This window comes from Astatotilapia calliptera, chromosome 12 (genome assembly GCF_900246225.1).
Source record: "Astatotilapia calliptera chromosome 12, fAstCal1.2, whole genome shotgun sequence".
NCBI lineage: Eukaryota > Metazoa > Chordata > Actinopteri > Cichliformes > Cichlidae > Astatotilapia > Astatotilapia calliptera.
The window spans coordinates 13116459-13136454 of record NC_039313.1 but is presented as its reverse complement, the minus strand read 5'-3'; the positions used below and the strand labels follow the sequence as shown (position 1 = coordinate 13136454).

General features: G+C 39.1%; 1 protein-coding gene across 1 annotated transcript in view; it reads right to left on the bottom strand.

The window, feature by feature from the left end:
- Positions 1–464: 464 nt before the first annotated feature.
- The window catches only part of oxct1a (3-oxoacid CoA transferase 1a), a 53016-nt gene continuing 33484 nt past the window's right edge, over positions 465–19996 (bottom strand). Inside the window, exons 14-17 of the mRNA XM_026186773.1 lie at positions 15661–15750; positions 14252–14332; positions 1735–1836; positions 465–1632 (exon numbers count right to left, since the gene is read on the bottom strand). Coding sequence (XP_026042558.1) covers positions 1597–1632; positions 1735–1836; positions 14252–14332; positions 15661–15750 — 309 coding nt within the window. The 3' untranslated portion in view covers positions 465–1596. The remainder of the gene's footprint in view (positions 1633–1734; positions 1837–14251; positions 14333–15660; positions 15751–19996) is intronic.

Below are 19996 nucleotides of genomic sequence, written 5' to 3'. Positions count from 1 at the left end.
TTGTATTTTTCAGAAACATGTTCCTACTAAAACCCGCTGCGTTCTTCAAATTCCCTCTTCAGTGAATTCAAGTACAAGTATGAGAACTAGGTTACAAAATGTAGGCTTATGGAGTATTGCTTTGGTCTGACTCATGAAGGAGTGTGCTGGATTAACATCAACAGCCGGTGGCTGGAGCCCCTGTCACTTTCTTCCATTTTTCTGCTTGATGATCCAACCCAGTTGATCTCCTTGAACCCAAAAGCCTACTGGCTGAATTCGCAGGTTATGTAACGGGCCTCTGGTTATGCCAGCACCTCTCTGCCCGAGTGGAAAAATCAAATCGAGAATGTAAACATTAAGCCCACCATCCATACACACAAAGCTTTAACCTGTAGTGCGTCAAAAACTCTCGATGAGCTAAATCACTTGAAAACACATCTGCTGGTTTCAAGATTCTTATTCAAAAAGAAAGAAAAACGTAGTTTGCTTCACTCTGCACGCCAGCTTGTATTTTATTTTACACACAATTGCATCTGAACAGCAAATGTCTCTGTAAAAATTATTAAGGCTTCATGTTTTCTGGTTGAAATATCTGACAAGCCCACCTGCTTCAAAACACCTGAAGTTGGGAAAAATAGACAAGTCTACATTACGGCAGAGGTTGATAGTAAAACAATGGCTCATCATCTTCATTATTAAAAAAAAAAAAGACAAAACATATTCAACACTGGAAGCCTCATCTACGAACTTTTTTTTCCGTTTCATGTCACAGCACAATTTAAAACAACTCCATACATATTTGTTCTACGATAAATTAATACTCACTTGACCTATAGGACATTGGTTTTCATTCATTACATTTCAGTGAGACACAGGCATGCCTTTCAGCTTATCAATCATATTCAAGTTACAGTTGGATAATATGTAGTCGTTCAACCAAATAATAAATGGTGTCGCATATTCCACTGTTGTTCCTTCACCAATGAAGCAGGCGGGAGAGGTCTGGAGCTGATATAAAAAGTTGCAATGTTTCATATTATATATTGTGATTCTTGAATTACTGCTTGTTTCCACTTAACTGCACACCGATTGCTACTTTTAACATCTACTGTTATAGTGTCGAGAGCCAAAACACTGGAAATTGTCTCACGGTTCAAATATTTGACCTTTCTTATTTATTTCCCAGAAAATCTGATTCAAAAGAGTTTTTGCATCATTTCTTTTAAAAATAATAGTAAAGTTGGAAAAAACAAAATAATATCAATATTTTTAAAGCAATTTTCAAACTGATGATTGCGTAAAAGACTCGCGTAAGTAAAAAAAAAAAAAATTAATAACTTAAATGTGTAATAGGTAACAATGCAATTTTCTTCATTCCTTCTAAGAGCACGAAAATAACAGTGTAAAGGGACTTCTGTTAATCAAATTTAGTTAATAATACAGAGGTAAATATTTGACAGCTGCATGCTGATTGCCAAGAAAACCTTGGCTGAACCAGGTATGTTTTTTAAAAGCTTATTTGACCCATTTCAGGCTGTTAAATAACCTGATGTTTATCACAGAGAAATGAAGTGACAAACCAAAAACACATCTCTGAGGCCAGTGGAAGCTCCTCTAAATTTGCTGCATAGGCTTCAGGTTGGGAGACACCTAGAAAAAATTAGACAGAGGACAAGTAGAAGTTTCATGTTTAATAAACCCAAGTCCAAAAACACTTCATAGTGCTAGTAGCCTAACTGTTACATTACTCACCTCAAAATCTGTGCCAGTGCATCCCTTGATATCTTCGGGAGTAAGTCCCTCCCATATTTCTACCAGGGTCAGACCTTTTGTCTTATCGACATCAAACACAGCCTGGCAAAAAAAACGAGAGAAAGAGGATAGAAATGAGCGAGAGGAATAAGGGGGGTAAGGGAAAAAGATGGGACATTTAGAGGGAGAGAGATGAGAGAGGGTGATGAGACAAACACAAAACAGGCAGAATGAGCACTTCTGTGATAGACAGGTTTGAGCCTTATGGCGTCTGGTCACTGGGTCACAGTCAAGGATGTGGGGTCCTCATTTATCAAAAAGGACCCAGAAGAGACAACCTCCAGAAAAACACATCAGTGCCACAGGCAGAGGGCCAGAGTACCACTTTAGTGTCATCCATTCAACAGATGACAAAATAGCTGCAATTATTGGTGACACATCTAGGAAAGGCCTCAGAGAGCGGTCCTCAGCTATCTGAAGCTGGACTACTACAAAGCAGTAAGCAGTTTTATTTTAATTGGTGCATCATTTTTAACAGATTACTGTGTTATTGATTAAAATATGAATTTTGCTATAACGTTCAAAATAGTGGTTGCTGTGATGATTTTACATTGTACTTATGCACACTTGTCTACATTTAGGAATTTGTGAATGTGCACTTTGAGAATTTGTGAATAGACACATAAAAATTGATAAACAGACTCCAGGCTTCGAAACAAGCCAACACAATTTGCGCACACAGTGCACTCATAAATGAGGCCCTTGGAGATGTCAATATCTGATTGTAATGAAATACAGTAACAGCCAAAGGCATTGGCCCTGCAAAACAGAACCGAAAATAACCATGTTAAATCCCATCAAACTTACATGCCGAAGGGAAAAATACAGTAAATGTGAATATTTAAAGAAAATTTGACTAATGTTCTGTCTACCGAAAAGTAGCCAAAAGAAGACCCATTAATAGCTTTCCTTCTTTTATAAGCCAAAACCCTTTTCACACATGCACTGTAGCCAAGTTTCCAGACACTGCTCATAACAGGTGCATGCCACAAAGCTAATGAGAGTGGACATTAGCCAGTCTTTAACCTTCCAGCAAGCACAAGTCTGGATGATGTCGGATTACTGTGATGTGTAAGATCTCACCACTAGGTATCAATAGATTGTAGTCAAGTGAATTCTGTTTTCTTACCCCTCCTGTTCATCTGTCAGACAAATATGTGTCCATGTCTAAAACACATGTTAAACTTTGTCAAAGTAGTCTGATAGAAGTCTATGAGTCAATAAAAATCACTTATATCCTATAAGAGCGATACTCAGGTGAGTTGTTGAGGATATCCTGAACTTTTTTGTTGTTATTGAAAGTGGATCTAACATAGTTGGACTTGGACACTTTGTGCATAAACTCTCATTCTATATTTGGATGTATTCAAACTGGTTACTAGAGGTGAAGTGTGATTTTAAGGACCCTCAAGCCTACATAATAATAGCTTCTAACCAGGTAGTAATTTTACTTAGCAGGTTCATTGTCAGATATCTGGAGATGGAAAAGTCGAATGTCTAATCTGCTGACCAAAAGTATGACAATCAGGAATAAATCAGCATATTTATGTTTGTGTTAAAGACCTGACTTCGTTTCTGGACATGAGGTTTGAGTTTGGGAGGAACAGGTGGAAATGAGGTCGGAGAGAAAAGAATGGTGGAGGAGGCAAATTAAGAAGAGAAGAAAGACATAAATAGAGAGAAAGAGATGTACAAATGCTAAATGGTACAGTTAAAAAGAGCTATTTATAAGGTCTACCACATATGTGGCCGTATGTAGCCCATCTACATGTTTTTAAGATGGTGAGGCAACATGGTGGCTTCCACAATCTGGCGCCCACTCCTGTGTATTTTTAATAGATTAATTTATTCGTTTATGAGAAGGCATTGGTTTGTTGGAAGATATAATTACACACTAAACAATGTATATTAATGAGTAAATTTTTTTTAATTAAACAACCTAACAAAAACATATTACTGTTCTTGCTATTCTATTCTTAAGCTTTTAGGCTAACTTCATATACTTGTGCATTCTTTTGTGTGTACTACAAGCTATTTTATAAAATGTGTCAAATTTGTCTTTTCAAATTGAATGTGACATTATCGTCAGTTAGCAGACTGCAACTTCTCAACACATGTCTAAGATGACAGCTTAAGTAGGGGTTCGTACTGTACCGTTTATATGATAGCTATTAAAAACTGATGCAGGGCAAAATGCCATTATCCTATGCCACTATTTATGCAAACAACGCAAAAATACTTTATATAGACACGCACACTCTTCGAGGCTGGCCCTGTTACTTCCCTAAGCAGGGCCTGACAGACTAAGTCATATTCACATTCAGGCTAAGCCTGTCAGGACTCTCAGCTCATTAGAACTATACACACAGTAACAGGGCAGGAGGAAGATATCTCACTCCAGTATTAGCAAGACAGATGGAATGTCACAAGGAACAGGGGTCTATGGATAACACAGACACTGACATGTATCTCTAATTGTGACACATGTCGCTAGTGATTAGGGCAAATTAAAAAATTGTCAAAATGTGCCAAAGGGTATAATATAAGATGCAGCACTAATGTACTCGTATGATAGGTGCTGTGCTATGTCAATGTGAAACTCCCTGTTTGCTTTACAATGCAAAAAAGCTTGCCACATAATGGCTTGGGTAAGCACATTTTAAAATGAACTAGGAGCTGATTTCATTTATAATAGCCACACTATACTAATGAATAACCAACCGTGCCTCCATTTGCAAAGCAGCCTTTTGTTATAAAAATGTTGAGTCACCTTTCTTCACAGTCTTCAAAGCCAGCACCATCATTAACCAGATTGATGCAAGTTAGTCATTAAGAAGCCGATAGTCTTCCCCATGTGCTGTCTGGCGAGACGTGGGCTGAATGTCATGCAACAACACTAAGGCACACTCTCTCGGTCAGCTTAACGTTTTAGACAAATACAAGAGAAAAGGAGGAGAAATTAGCACCTGACCTTCCAACAAATAAACAACAGCTTATCCAGCATCCTGTCAATATACTGCAGCAATTACAAGAAGTAGCTTTTGAGATGTTTTCAGACAAAAGCTCACAGGAGGACCATAAAAGAATTTCAATTTGGTTGCTGAAAAATAATTGCCATCACTGGTATTGCTGTCATTAGGTAATGCCAAAGGTAATGATTTTATGCTCCCATTAAATGATTGAATAATTCAGGAGTCATTGTGTTTCATTGGTAAATGAATGGGCAATTATTGTTTTTTTACTTCCTCATTTTTAAAGAAGGATTTAACTGATAAGATGAGAAAAATACTCAAAGCTAGTGTGGAGACCTTTGTCATGGCAGCATGTAAAGCAACAGTGGGAACAGAGGTGATAAGAATTACTCACACAAAATCATTGCAATAAACTCCTGTAAGTCAACTAACTGTTAAATGAAGCAAAGTAGTAAAGAGTGAAGAAGTGGCAACATGGGGTACAAAAATGATTCCAGCAGCAGAGACACAGCTTGAGGCAATCGATTTCCTACCACACTTAGCTTTAAATCATAACATCACTATTTAGGACAACACTTGAATTGCTATCCCTCCTGGACATGTTGAGCCAAGGAGGATGCTGTGTTTGTGTGAATATATGTGCTAGGTCAGCATGTGTCTGTGCGCGGAGTGTATTTGGTTTTAAAGGTTTTAGTTTCTGCTCTTATTTTAAAAACAATTTGGAGCAGAATCATGCATGAAAAGAAATCAATGGACAATAAAGTACAGATGAGCATTATCGGCTTTATTAAAGATACTATGCATTACTTATGTCCATATCTTCTATCGCCTCTTGTGATCGTCAGATTTTCTTACAGTCCACAAACAGGATTATAAAATCTTCTGGGCTAAAAAAAAAAAAGAAAAGAAAAGAAAGAAAGTCCACCTTTTTACTGGTTGGATGCGGTATTTAATTTACCCAACCAATGGTTACAGCTTACATTCAGGTCTGTAAGTATTTGGACAGTGATATAATATATAATTTTGCAAATTCTGAGTAAACTGCAGAATTTACTTCACAGGGTTTAAAAAATATTTTATGAACTATTTAGGAATAGTCCTCCTGACATTGGAGTGACAATCAGTTTCATGGCCAGTTCTCTCCTTAGATAAACACTCTTGAGGATGTAGGTGCATCATTTTCTCTAATGCAAACTCTAATGCATTTTCTCTCAAGCAATGCTTCCATAAATATGAATAGAGAAGATTTATGACAAGTTGCACAATCACAAGCAGGAAGGCCAGATTAGACTTTACCAATAAATATCGAAGAGAGTCTGTACAGTTCTGAAAAAACAAATAAATCTTTGAAGAGATTAAATTTAGATTATCTCACACCATTCTGGTAGGAAGAGAAAAGTATTCAGAGGGTTAGGAACAGCTCATGATCTGAAGCTGTCAAACATTATCTGTCAATTATAGTGGAGGCAATGTTATGGCATGAGCATGTATGGCTGCCAGTGGAAGCGTTAGTTGGTGAGGTGAATGCTGACAGAAGTAGCGGGATGAATTCTGAAGTGCACAGGGCTATATTCTCTGCTCACATTCAGCCAAATGCTCCATAACCCATAGCCCTGGTGATTCACAGGCAGTGTTGGGGAGTAACGGAATACAGGTACCGCCGTTACGTATTTAAAATACAAAATATGAGTAACTGTATTCCGTTACAGTTACCGTTTTAAAAGGTGGTATTTAGAATACAGTTACTTTGTTGAAATACAGTGGGGCAAAAAAGTATTTAGTCAGCCACCGATTGTGCAAGTTCCCCCACTTAAAATGATGACAGAGGTCAGTAATTTGCACCAGAGGTACACTTCAACTGTGAGAGACAGAATGTGAAAAAAAAAATCCATGAATTCACATGGTAGGATTTGTAAAGAATTTATTCGTAAATTAGGGTGGAAAATAAGTATTTGGTCACCTCAAACAAGGAAAATCTCTGGCTCTCACAGACCTGTAACGTCTTCTGGAAGAAGCTTTTCTGTCCCCCACTCGTTACCTGTATGAATGGCACCTGTTTGAACTCATCTGTATAAAAGACACCTGTCCACAGCCTCAAACAGTCAGACTCCAAACTCCGCCATGGCCAAGACCAAAGAGCTTTCGAAGGACACCAGGAAAAGTATTGTAGACCTGCACCAGACTGGGAAGAGTGAATCTACAATAGGCAAGCAGCTTGGTGTGAAAAAAATCAACTGTGGGAGCAATCATCAGAAAATGGAAGACATACAAGACCACTGATAATCTCCCTCGATCTGGGGCTCCACGCAAGATCTCATCCCGTGGGGTCAAAATGATCATGAGAACGGTGAGCAAAGATCCCAGAACCACACGGGGGGACCCGGTGAATGACCTGCAGAGAGCTGGGACCAAAGTAACAAAGGTCACCATCAGTAACACACTACAACGGCAGGGAATCAAATCCCGCAGTGCCAGACGTGTTCCGCTGCTGAAGCCAGTGCATGTCCAGGCCCGTCTGAAGTTTGCCAGAGAGCACATGGATGATACAGCAGAGGATTGGGAGAATGTCATGTGGTCAGATGAAACCAAAGTAGAACTTTTTGGTATAAACTCAACTCGTCGTGTTTGGAGGAAGAAGAATACTGAGTTGCATCCCAAGAACACCATACCTACTGTGAAGCATGGGGGTGGAAAGATCATGCTATGGGGCTGTTTTTCTGCCAAGGGGACAGGACGACTGATCCGTGTTAAGGACAGAATGAATGGGGCCATGTATCGTGAGATTTTGAGCCAAAACCTCCTTCCATCAGTGAGAACTTTGAAGATGAAACAAGGCTGGGTCTTCCAACATGACAATGATCCAAAACACACCGCCCGGGCAACAAAGGAGTGGCTCCGTAAGAAGCATTTGAAAGTCCTGGAGTGGCCTAGCCAGTCTCCAGACCTCAACCCCATAGAAAATCTGTGGCGGGAGTTGAAAGTCCGTGTTGCTCGGCGACAGCCCCAAAACATCACTGCTCTCGAGAAGATCTGCATGGAGGAATGGGCCAAAATACCAGCTACTGTGTGTGCAAACCTGGTAAAGACCTATAGTAAACGTTTGACCTCTGTTATTGCCAACAAAGGTTATGTTACAAAGTATTGAGTTGTATTTTTGTTATTGACCAAATACTTATTTTCCACCCTGATTTACGAATAAATTCTTGACAAATCCTACCATGTGGATTCATGGATTTTTTTTTCACATTCTGTCTCTCACAGTTGAAGTGTACCTCTGGTGCAAATTACTGACCTCTGTCATCATTTTAGGTGGGGGAACTTGCACAATCGGTGGCTGACTAAATACTTTTTTGCCCCACTGTAAATGGATTACACGGCGGTACTTTCCTGTTTCATATTGTGGCGGGTCAGGACTGTTTGGTTTTGTTTGACAGCTACGTTCTGTTGTTCCAGGCGGCAGCGTTACGGTTGCCATGGTTACAGGGTGACGCTCTCTCTCTCTCTGTGTTTCCTGGGTGAGAGAGAGCTTTTTGTTGTTGTTGTTGTTGTTGTGCTAAGCTAACAGGCAGAATGCTACAGGTATAGCTCTAAAGAATGTAGCCTCATGGGCAGTGTAGTCCGTGCTGCAGGGAGAATGGACTGCCACACTCTATATGTTTCTGTGAGCGCGAGGAGGGAGAAAAAGGCGAGTGGAAAAGTCGGAGCTGTCACCGAGCAGAAACGGGAGCTGGAAGCATGTAAATATAATAATAACCACTGCAGCCGAGAAGAGTGCCTGACGAGCCCAGTTGTAAGTAAGCTATTAAGACTCGACTTACGCTGTGTTCGTGTTTATCTCCGAAACAATAAGTTCCGTTGGAGCAGCCTTTCAACGCCTCTCTTTGCCTCTCGCAAGCAAAGCTGACCCAGACAACAAAGTAAAGCTATTTTTCGGCTACGAGCCGACGGGGACCCCGCCGTATTAGTCAGAGGTTCCTTTACTACGGTTCGGAGCCGTGGACCTTCAGTAATAGTAATAAATCACACAACAATAGTACAAATATGTAGTTGTAAAAAGCATGATAATATATTAGGTAATCCAAAGTATTCAGAATACGTTACACTCACTGAGTAACGTAACGGAATACGTTACAGAATACATTTTGGGGCATGTATTCTGTAATCTGTAATGGAATACATTTTAAAAGTAACCTTCCCAACACTGTTCACAGGGTAAATGCAATATGACCCGAACCTAAAAGAGGATAGAGAGACCCACAAACAAGTAGCAACAGAAAGAGGCGGCAGTAAAGGTCTAGAATTTGTTGAAGTTGACAAGTTCTAGACTTCAGGAAGTCGTCAGCTGTGAAAGTTTTTATACAAGTACTATATTAAAAACAATCCTTATATTTATAATTATATTAATTTTTTGAAATATCTTTGAGTCTCTAAACATGAGGAACTACATATACAATTGGTGTTTGCTGTTAACCATTTAACCATTGTTATTATTATGGAGAACAATGGCAGCAGAGCAGACTATTGACCTACTTTTACAACTATTGCTGGTGAAATTAGATCTCGTCTGTCCTGCTTGGTGCTGTTCCCAAACCAGGTGCAGATGTTTGACGTCAGGACGCTCTCGATGGTGCAGGAGTAGAAGTTCTTGAGCACCTTCAGTGGCAGATGGAAGTCTCTAAGTCTTCTGAGGAAGAAGAGACGCTGACGGGCTTTCTTAACCAGGGTGTTGATGTGACAGGACCATGACAGGTCCTGAGTGATGTGGACACCCAGGTATCGGAAACTGTCCACTCTCTCCACTGGCGTGCCACTGATGATGAGGGGTTTGTAATTCCTCGCCTGCTTTGTAATGCAAGTACATGCTGAAGCCTTCACAAGCATCTTCTAACTTGTAGCTAAGGAAGGACACCAACATCAGTTGACAGGCACAGAATACTAGATAATTCCCAGAGTACGCAAATGTTATATTGCTCAAACTTGACCACACAACATGGACCAAAATATGCATTGATTCCAAGGGTTCCTTTTACTGAAGTCACACCAAATCACATGTTCAAATTCAAATTCAAAATTCAAATTCAAATTTTATTTGTCACACACACACAACCATACACAGTATGACATGGGGGTGAAATGCTTGTAGCTGTAGAGATGGACCGATCCGATATTACGTATCGGTATCGGTCCGATACTGACGTAAATTACTGGATCGGATATCGGAGAGAAATAAAAAAAATGTAATCCCATCCATTAAATATCAAAAAAGCACCTCACAAAACTTGCGACACGGCGTAACTCTCCTCCTAACCGTAGCACGTCGGAGCAGTGTGCTCACGTGATAGAGCGGCTGTGTGTATTTGTAGCCTCGCTACCAATCCGGCATTTCATCTCCGAGGAAGTTATCCCAGAGAGAAGCAAAGCAAGTGTGCAAGTTCATCTCTGAATGTTTATAAAGCATTCCCGCGTTAAGCTGAACAACCGATATATGGAGCGACTGCCTCTTCTCTCCCCCTCCGTCTCCTGCTGCTACTTCAATCATGAAACTGATCAGTGATCAGCTGATCGGCTTTTCTATCGCGAGTCCATCGCTCTTGTTTGTTTATCTCCCACTTTGCACCAGAAAGAGGAAACCAGCGGCTGAATAACAGCAGCACATTTAACCTTGATAATCTGTTGTTAGAATTTATTAAATATTACTTTCTACACCAGGATCCTTTTCTACGCAGCTGACGGCTGGTAACTGTGCAGGGGCGGATCTAGCAAAGTTTAGCCAGGGGGGCCGATAGGGCATGAACAGGGAGAAGGGGGCACAAAGGCATACTTTTCTTTCTTATTCTCATTAAAAATGTCTAGCTTTTAATAAATATTTATCTGAATCTTACACCCAAAGTTTTAATCTGATGTAAAATGAATAGAAGTCCATTACTGTATACAGCCTGTACATACTTATAGTTATAGAATATTCACAACATACTTCATACCGTGTACATTATAACATACCATAATAGACCCATTTCTGTAATATACTTACATATCTATACTATTGCTAATATATATTGTAATATATCTATATCACTAAAGCACTTCTGGATGGATGCAAACTGCATTTCGTTGCCCTGTACCTGTGCATGTGCAATGACAATAAAGTTGAATTCTATTCTATTCTATTTTATTCTATTCTATTCTATTCTATTCTATTCTATTCTATTCTATTCTATTCTATTCTCTATAGTAACTATTAAGTCTAACATACCCTAGTAAGTTATAGTACTTTTTCCTTTGGGAAGGTACCATCTGTGCAGTCTGCAGTTCTGTTGAAGAAAGATGTTGAATCTATTTAATTATTCTTGAAAAATAATTTATTTCTGTGCATTTTTTCCCCCACACTGCATCGAATTAAAGTTGATCACGTCGATTAAGCATCATGAGGTGGTGGGTGGGGGGGTGGTTCCCTTTTTTCTTTTTTTCTTTTTTTTTTTTTGCTGGGAGTTTTAGAGCCCTATTAGTTAGGTTGCTTACTCTTTAAAATACCAGAATAGGGAGGATGGAGTAGGTTTAAGTTTATTAGATTGATCAGTATTGCTGAACTATGAAATATTTTGGGTGCAGTGCATTTTTTTTTCATACAGATATAACAGAATAGCTTTAGTGTTTTTTTGGGGGTTTTTTTTTATTTTTTATTTTTAACTTGAGTATGAACTTATACAAAAAGCAGCAAGATATTAAAAAAACAGTTTTATTGATTAAAAAACACACTATATCGGATTCCTATCGGTATCAGCTGATATCCAAATTTATGATATCGGTATCGGACATAAAAAAGTGGTATCGTGCCATCTCTAGTATAGACATCCTTCAAGATGTACAAATACCACACCTTGCAATGTGGGACACATTTTAAGGTCACTTAAGACTGATGTTCATTTGGTAGTTGCAGCACCTCCATCCTCACATCATCACTAATCTCACCCTCTCACAATCTGTTAGCATGTAGGCATAAGGAAAGTTGAGTTACTTTGGTATTATTTGGTCCATAAAACATAAAAAAGGAAAATTATATATAAACTTTGCTTTCATGGTTTCAGCATGGCCAAAATGTTCCATGAAATAATAATAATAATAATAATGGATTGGATTTATATAGCGCTTTTCAAGGCACCCAAAGCGCTTTACAATACCACTATTCATTCACTCTCGCATTCACACACTGGTGGAGGCAAGCTACGGTTGTAGCCACAGCTGCCCTGGGGCAGACTGACAGAAGTGAGGCTGCCATATCGCGCCATCGGCCCCTCTGGCCAACACCAGAAATCTAGAGATGAGGCTTGTAGAAATCTATAACATGAAGTTACACACCTCATCTACTCTAGTCTGATCTTATCAATGTGAACTCAAACAAGCCAGACTGATTTTATTTTCTTCCGTCTCAAAAAAGACAATGACGTATATAAATGTGCTGATATATGTGTGTCAAATAGGAAGGAAGTTGAGCACTGGCTGCAATTTTGCTAAGAGGAATGGATGAATGCCACCATATATTGTTTTCTTTCATTCTATTTCTGAGAATATAATACAAGAGTACTTATGTACAGAGTGAAAGAGAGAGCGGCATAAGTTAAAATGAGGAGGATGAAAAGAAGGAGGTGGTACCAGGGCTAGTGGGTCAATACAAAGAGCTTTAACCTTTATAAATGTTGACAGAAATCTGCTTGCTGAGAAATGTTGTGCAATCACAACAGCAGCCAGTCGAGCAGAAAAGAACTGGGGGTGGAAGCACGGACACACTGTCTGACTTTGCCCCTGACAGGTCATGTTTTCAATGAACAACCTCTAAAGGCAGTAACCACCAGAGGGTAACACGGAACTGACCGGAGTACATGAGGACACAAACTGCATCAACACCAAGCTCTTCTACTTACTGGAATCCCTCACTGTGCTTTTCTTCCTCAACTGCCACAGACCTTTTTCCTACTCAGCATTTATGCCACTTCCTTTCTCCTTTTTACATTCCTTTGAACTGTCATCCGTTCCTAAATTCTGTGATATCTCTATCAGATAAGCAAACGTTTTCAAATCCTTTCATCACGCACACGCCAGAGAACATAAACTATAATTAACATAATAACGTAAGAACCAACACACTCAAAAGCAAGCTCAGAGACTTATACCTCAGCTCTAATGGAAGTTTGAAATCTACCCAAGAAAATATTCCAGAAAATGACAATGGCACAATGAAGTTAACCTTTGATCTTTTGAATGTGAAATTCCATGACAACATCATCTTATCCTATTAGACACTGTGTGTAATTTGGCATAATTGGCATATTAATTGAGAAATTAACTTAACCTTTGACCTCGCAATTTAAAATCAGTTCACATCTGAGTCATTTTTGACTTCTCACTGGAGTCTAGTGTGCCAGCTCAATTTTGGGTATAAAATGTGGATTCAGTTTCTTATAGGCCTAATATATAATAGTATAATTTAATTTTTTTTAAAAATAGGTTTTGGGTAACATTTGTGTTTTCTTGTTTTTATGTTAAGCACATTTTCCAAGATCATGCAACGCATATAGCTTGTGCTTTGCGGCACAGCTTTAGTCCTTTGGTATTAGTTAGTTAGTGTGTGTGTGTTAGTGTGATGTAATGCACAGTGTAGGCACTTGTGTTTTATTCGTTAAGGACTTCTGTGTACCCCTCGTTGTTACTAATACTAATTAGCTGTGGTAGAAAAGGAATTGAAATCACTGCCTGCCAAAATGATAATCACTTATCAATGGTGAATAGTTAAATTTCATCAACACTCAGCTTCTCCTGGGAGAAGATCTTCTAGTTTACGTGTGCTTTGTGGACTTTTGTGCATTATTATTTTTTTCATTATTGCTAATGACACAAAATGTGATTCCAACCTGTGTCTGCAACACTATTTACACATAGTACATTTCTGTTCAGTCAGACATTGTATTTGACATCAGTAGAGGTGGACCTTCTTTTTACTCTGAGTAACAAGCGTGGCGTTTACAGTTGTACCTCATGACATCATCTAACAAATAGATTCTGAAATAAATCTGTGTTCAGCTGCAGTCGAGCAGGGGATTTAGATGGATTTTTGTGGGTTGACCATTCTGTGGCATTAAAAAATGAATTTTACATTATTCTATTAACATTAAAATAAATTCAAATCACAGGTATCTAATTCATATAATGCAGTATATTCCAAAACCCCAATTTTTAGAAGATATACTAAAAAACTAGTTCTACAAAACACTCTCATGTCCCCCATGTAAATCCTTTCTAGGCCAGGAGTCCTGTTCAGTCATAGCTTACTCACTTGCACCGTCTATGTAGCAAACCTTAGTAAGCAGTCGAAGTTTATGACGAACAGCTCAATCATCCATTCATCTATCCATCCACTATTCACATTTGCATCCATGGAGGCACATCTGCATCTATTATGTACATATAGAAACAAAAAGATAAAAGTGCACCTTTTCTGTGATGATCCGATCCACACATTGTTTCCCTGTCAAAGGCAGGCTGCACTTGTCCAGTATCTTGTGTTTTCCTCCCTAAAAAGAACAGGACAACATCATTGCCTTCGTTTAGTATCTGGATGTTTTTGGAAGGGATCTTTTATGTTGTACATATATGTGTATATTCAGTGTTTCAGCTGGGTATGTATATTGATCCTAAAGGACATCCAGCACAAATACAGTGTGTGCCTCAGTTTCTCCATCAGACATCTTCAAGGAAAAGGAGGGAGAGAGAAAGAAAGAAGGAGAGAGGGAGAGAAAGAGAGAGAGAAGCCTCCAACGATGTCTAAGAGGCATACATCACACACCCTCTCTCACTCTCCCACTCCCCTTCCCCATCATGAATGAAAGCAGCCTTCAGGGCAGTAAATTTATGCTCACCTGCTGCACCATCTGGACTTTAGCTGGGCGCCAGACAGAGTCCCATTAGCAAAAAACAGCATGCTTTTGTAAATGCAGAGTGTTACATTGCCCTTGCATCACATTGGTTTGGACTTTCTAAAAGTAAACCAATTCAGCTGGATTGCGTACTGCAAGTGTCAGAACCCCTGTGGGATTAGTCATCTCTTGCTGCAGTCCCGGTCTAACTATCAGCTCGTCTCAAAACACTAAGCCCAATTCTAGACTTGTATTTAAATTAACTGAAGATGAGCAAACAGGAGGTGGATTGTGTGCCTCACTAGAATGAGCCAGCCCTCTCTAGTAAAAGGATATTAAGCAATCCATTAGCAGAATTATCCTTAATCAGCCCTAGCACTCACATTCATTACTGTAGGAAGCAGATACAAGTAACGCTGGTGAAGATATAAACACGGGAAAAGGACGCTGTTAATTTAATTTCACTCACAGAAAGGAAACAAGTCTCTTGAGTGACTCGTAAAGGCAATGTTAGCTAGAAAAACCACAATAAGAGTTCATGCTAACACACCCTTAAGGCCTCAATGGTCGCTTCTATCACCTCCGCAACCTCGTCTCACAGTCACTTTAAGCCACTGCAGTATTCTCCTGAATGATAGGTGTCGCCACTCGGACAATATCGCCACATAAGCGCTGATATAGGAGGAAAATAAGTCAAAACCAGAAGTCAAGGGGGGGGGGTTGCAAGTTTTTAAGCTGTTAAACTGTTCTCCCTCTGTATATCTGTATATCGCTGAGCTTAAATTGGCGGTAAAAAGTGTCACGATCATACACTCGTGTCTTCAATCCAGCTCCTACTGCCAAAACGCAACACGCCAAGTTACACAAATCTAGAGGTGCACAGGCGGCTGACAAACCACAAAGATTGTGTCACACAACACGCGATTTGACTTAAAAATCACTGCGTGACACAGCGAGCATATTGGCCCAACTACATGTTTACACACCTTAGCTGAATGCTCCATGGTGACCACCACCTTAGTTCCAGCGCTTGCCACCAAATCCATGGCTCCTCCCATTCCTTTCACCATCTTACCCTGAGAATAGAAGAGAAACAAACAGACTTTAGTTATTCCATCTAATCTTGGACAGAATGATATTTTCACTTGACTGATTTTTCACAACATTAGCTAGAGAGTATAGTACAAAATTATAGTCGGTCTAATCCCTAGTTAGGATTACCAAAACATTTTACATTTAAGCTTAATTGACAATAGACCATAAAACAGCTACACATACGTTGAAAAAAAAAGAAAAAAAGGGAGAGAGAGAAAGACCATTTAGCTACATTTATCTATAGGATCACACCAGTTAGTGGCACCAATGTGTTTTATGCTGCATTCCATTTGAAGTGGGAAGCCAGAAACCCTTGATTCTGAGTTTGAAGTTTCAAATTCAAAAAAGCCCCGCAAACCCTGACTTTACAATTCAAGATGGCAGAAACTGAGAAGTAAAACCTGCAATCTGTACTACTACTGTTGTGTATTTGTGACTCTGTAAATAAGTCATAAACAAAGTACTAACACGCTCCATCTATAAATGTGCTGCATTGGTGTTTGTAAGTGCGAAAACCCTAACATTATAGTATATTGCTAGTGATGGATAAATGGCTCTACCTTCCAAGGGCGCAAAACAAAGCCTGTCTTTTCTTGCGTTCTTGACTACTACTATTGGAACGCATACCTGACTTCCAACGTAAAAGTAATGCAGCATTAGAGAAAAAGAAACAAAAGAAAAAGAAACACCAGCAGAGTACTCCAAGCCACCTTTTCTGATAGTCCCACCTACGGCATGTGTGTCCCCAGAACTCCATTTTGTATAGACTGAATCACATAGTAAAAATAATTCTACCTTTAATAATGATGCTTCACATTTATTGAGAAAACCCAAACAGGTGCCACAAGAAAACATTGACCATTTCTTAAGCCTTTTCAGTCACGGCATAAGTAACGTTGAAAGCAGTATCAATCTGTTGAAGTGACAGCATTTTAAAATTCAGACACGGGTCACATTTATGTTAATGTTTCTAACAGTTTCATTCACACATTGCCATTTACTGACGCAATGAGTTCTTGGTATAATGCAGTGCAGATCTCTGCTGGGGAACCACGCCAAAATCTAAGGTCTGAAACCTCTAGTCACAGGCTGGTGTGCAGGTTACCTAACAAACCTCTGCCTGAGGACTGCAAATTCCATACCTGGGTTTAGAGTTGGAGGTCTGACACGCGCAGAGAACTAAGGGGCAGAGAAGGGATTAAGTATTTTAGGATTTTGCACAAGATAAAGGATTCCAGTGTGACCCTTTGAAGATATATAGGGGCTAGTTGTGCTGTAGTAATGTACTGAAAGACAGAGCAACAACAGGATTACAATGTTCTGAAGTCAGAACCAGCATAAGAATTATTCTGGTGCAGTGAATGGAGGATTCTCTCAAGACAGAATGTCTCATTAGTAGTACAGGTAAAGACTTGTGCTGTTAAAATAATTCAGCCATAACTGCTCATGACCGGTCTGTTATTTTCAACAGAAAAACACAATGACAACTGCAAGGAATGTAAGCAATGCAGAGAGCAGGAAGAAAAAGCATTCTGCATTAGAACTGCACTAAACATAACTGAATGATTCTGTGCAGGAATCCAGTGTACTGAAGCTTTGTCATGTCACAATGGATATTTTCTTCAATAACAAATAAAACCAAAACCGTTTTCTTTTCTTTCTTTTTTTTTTTTTTTTAAAGGTGGGAAAGAAAAATGCTAAAAAAAGGAATCTGAGATCCGCCAGCCGGGGAAAAAAAAACTGTCTTCAAGTTAAACATTGGCCACAATAAGGAAGGTTTCCGAATAAGGAAGGTTGATGTGCACATATGGCCGCAGGGTGACGGCTCAATAACTGAATTAGAATCCCATTTCCTCATCAATCATGTGTAGAGCGTGGTTTGCTTTTTGCTCAATAACTGGAGGGTATGTATGCCAAGGGTGACACATTGTAAGGATACTGTTTGCCTGTGGGAAAGGCCAGCTGGGGAGAGAAGATATTAACTGAGAACAGAAAGGAGGTTTGGGAGACAGGAGGTGGGTTAGAATATTGGATATTGAAGAGGCAGCATTTAATTTCATTTACTTGTTTGTCGTCCAATTGAAAGTGCCTGCTGTAACAGCATATCAATACCCCCAAATAAACTACCAATATCAGGTTTAATACAACTGTATCCATTTTGACTTTTAATCTCCAAACTGTCTCACCAGCTTTTTTCCTTCAGCGTTTTTATTTATTACACAGACACTTGAGATTAAACAGTGTTGTTTTTCATATAATCAATGTTAATGCACTTTATGACAGCCAGTGGGCTTAGGTGATGGGTACACAGGCCTAAGGGGATAAGACTGTCTGACCTGCTAAATGCAAGTTGTGATTTACAGCTACCATCCAGAACTAGACATCTGCTAATGTACTCCATTTAACAACATAGGCTGTTAACCACACAAGTATTAACATTCTAGTATGGTTTTGATTAGTAAAAATCAAGACAATGACTCCGGAGGAAATTATAAAATGGAAAAATCAATTTTTTATTTTGCTATGGGGCAGTACATTTATCCCTAACTGCGAAAATGATTTGATGTATTTTCTTGTAACCAAAAATGTAGCAGAGGATCAACAGCTTTCTGTGGAAGTAGTCAAATGTGTCACAAATGATTGTAAGTAAGTAAAGTTTATTTATTAAGCGCTTTTCATAGACAGGTAGTCGCAAAGCGTTGTACACAAAGATTAAAATAAACAGTACGATAAATAGCAAAATGTGACCTTGTTGTATATAAATAGTGCAAGAAAATAAGATTTGATGTGGAAAATGAAAGAAAGGTTGATGCTCTGTTTGTCAGTGACCTATGTTACTAGGAGGATTGGCATTTACTTCCCTCTCATTCACAGCTTTGCACGAGGTTATCTGAGCCTACTTTGATCTAAACTGCTGCATGCAGCAAAACTCAAAATTAACATGATCTGTAAGAGTGTAAAAAAAAAAATCAAATTAATGGAGAGTTATGATGGGAAAAGCAAATCTATTCCACCCAGAAGGCTGTATTATCAAGGCATGTTGAACCTTGTGTCATGAGGCTGGCTCTTTTACTTACTTAGCACATTCACCATGTTAACAGGGGTCAGCCCAACCTTGTCTGGAACAGGTTTTCCTTAGAATTCAGTTAAAACTTGCCTCTGAAGTTCGACATTACATTAATATATATGCGTTAGGTTGACTTATGTTCCGGTAAACTGCCTAACCTTTGAGTGGCACTCGAATGTTGAACTCTCACAATAACTTGCCTCTCAATGTTAGACGTCTTAAAGACTTGTGTTTTGCAAAATCAACGCTATGAAGATGACAAAGCTACACACAGCATTGAGCCTCTGACCAGCAGATGCTGTAAAGCATACTTTCAGAACAACACCCATGGAAATATCCTCTTTTTAAGCAGCCAACAAGAGCAGAGTAATTTAGTCATTTAATTAACAAAGCTTTAATGATATTAACCTTGTTGGTCTGACTGAGGCTGGTTCCTTTTAAATTTCCTCACCACTCTTACTGTGTCCATTTGTCTGCTATAATCGTAGCACCACAGGGCCTCTAGGACACTTAAAAGTATGTCAGGAAACAATTCAGTAGCAGAAACACACAAAAACACGAAACATCTCTCTTCTAAACAATGTTCAGCTCCCAAAAACCCTACAGCTGTACAACTGTATATAGAAGAGAACAACATAAGGAACAGACTGTGTTAGGTTTGAGATTTTTAGTAGTTCTACATTAATGGCCTAGTTCAACTGTAGATGTTATTCATCATATAAAATCCAGGCAAAATAAAAGCTACAGCAGCCAGTCAGCCTGGTTCCAAATAACACACAAGATCAGAATGTTAAATAACATGAATCTTCCTGATTGGATGTGTACAGTCATTGAGGTTGATAAAAAATTAAACAGCCAATCAAAACTGACAACTAATGTCACATGTAGGGTGATAACCAGAGACTGGTTTGAATCTAAATGTGTAAGAAAATAAAATAGACAGGAAACATGGAGAAAACCTGCCATTCATTTCCATTGCTGCATAATACTGTTTGCCCTATATGAACAAACTGACAACTCACTTGCAAGTAAGTTACAAATCTACCAGTAAGCACACATGCAGTATTTACTGTATAGTGTAGCTGAACCCGACATATTGATTTGTTTCATCCCTCAAAAGGTTTGTTGTGCGTTTCTCAAGTTACATTCAGCATGAAAAG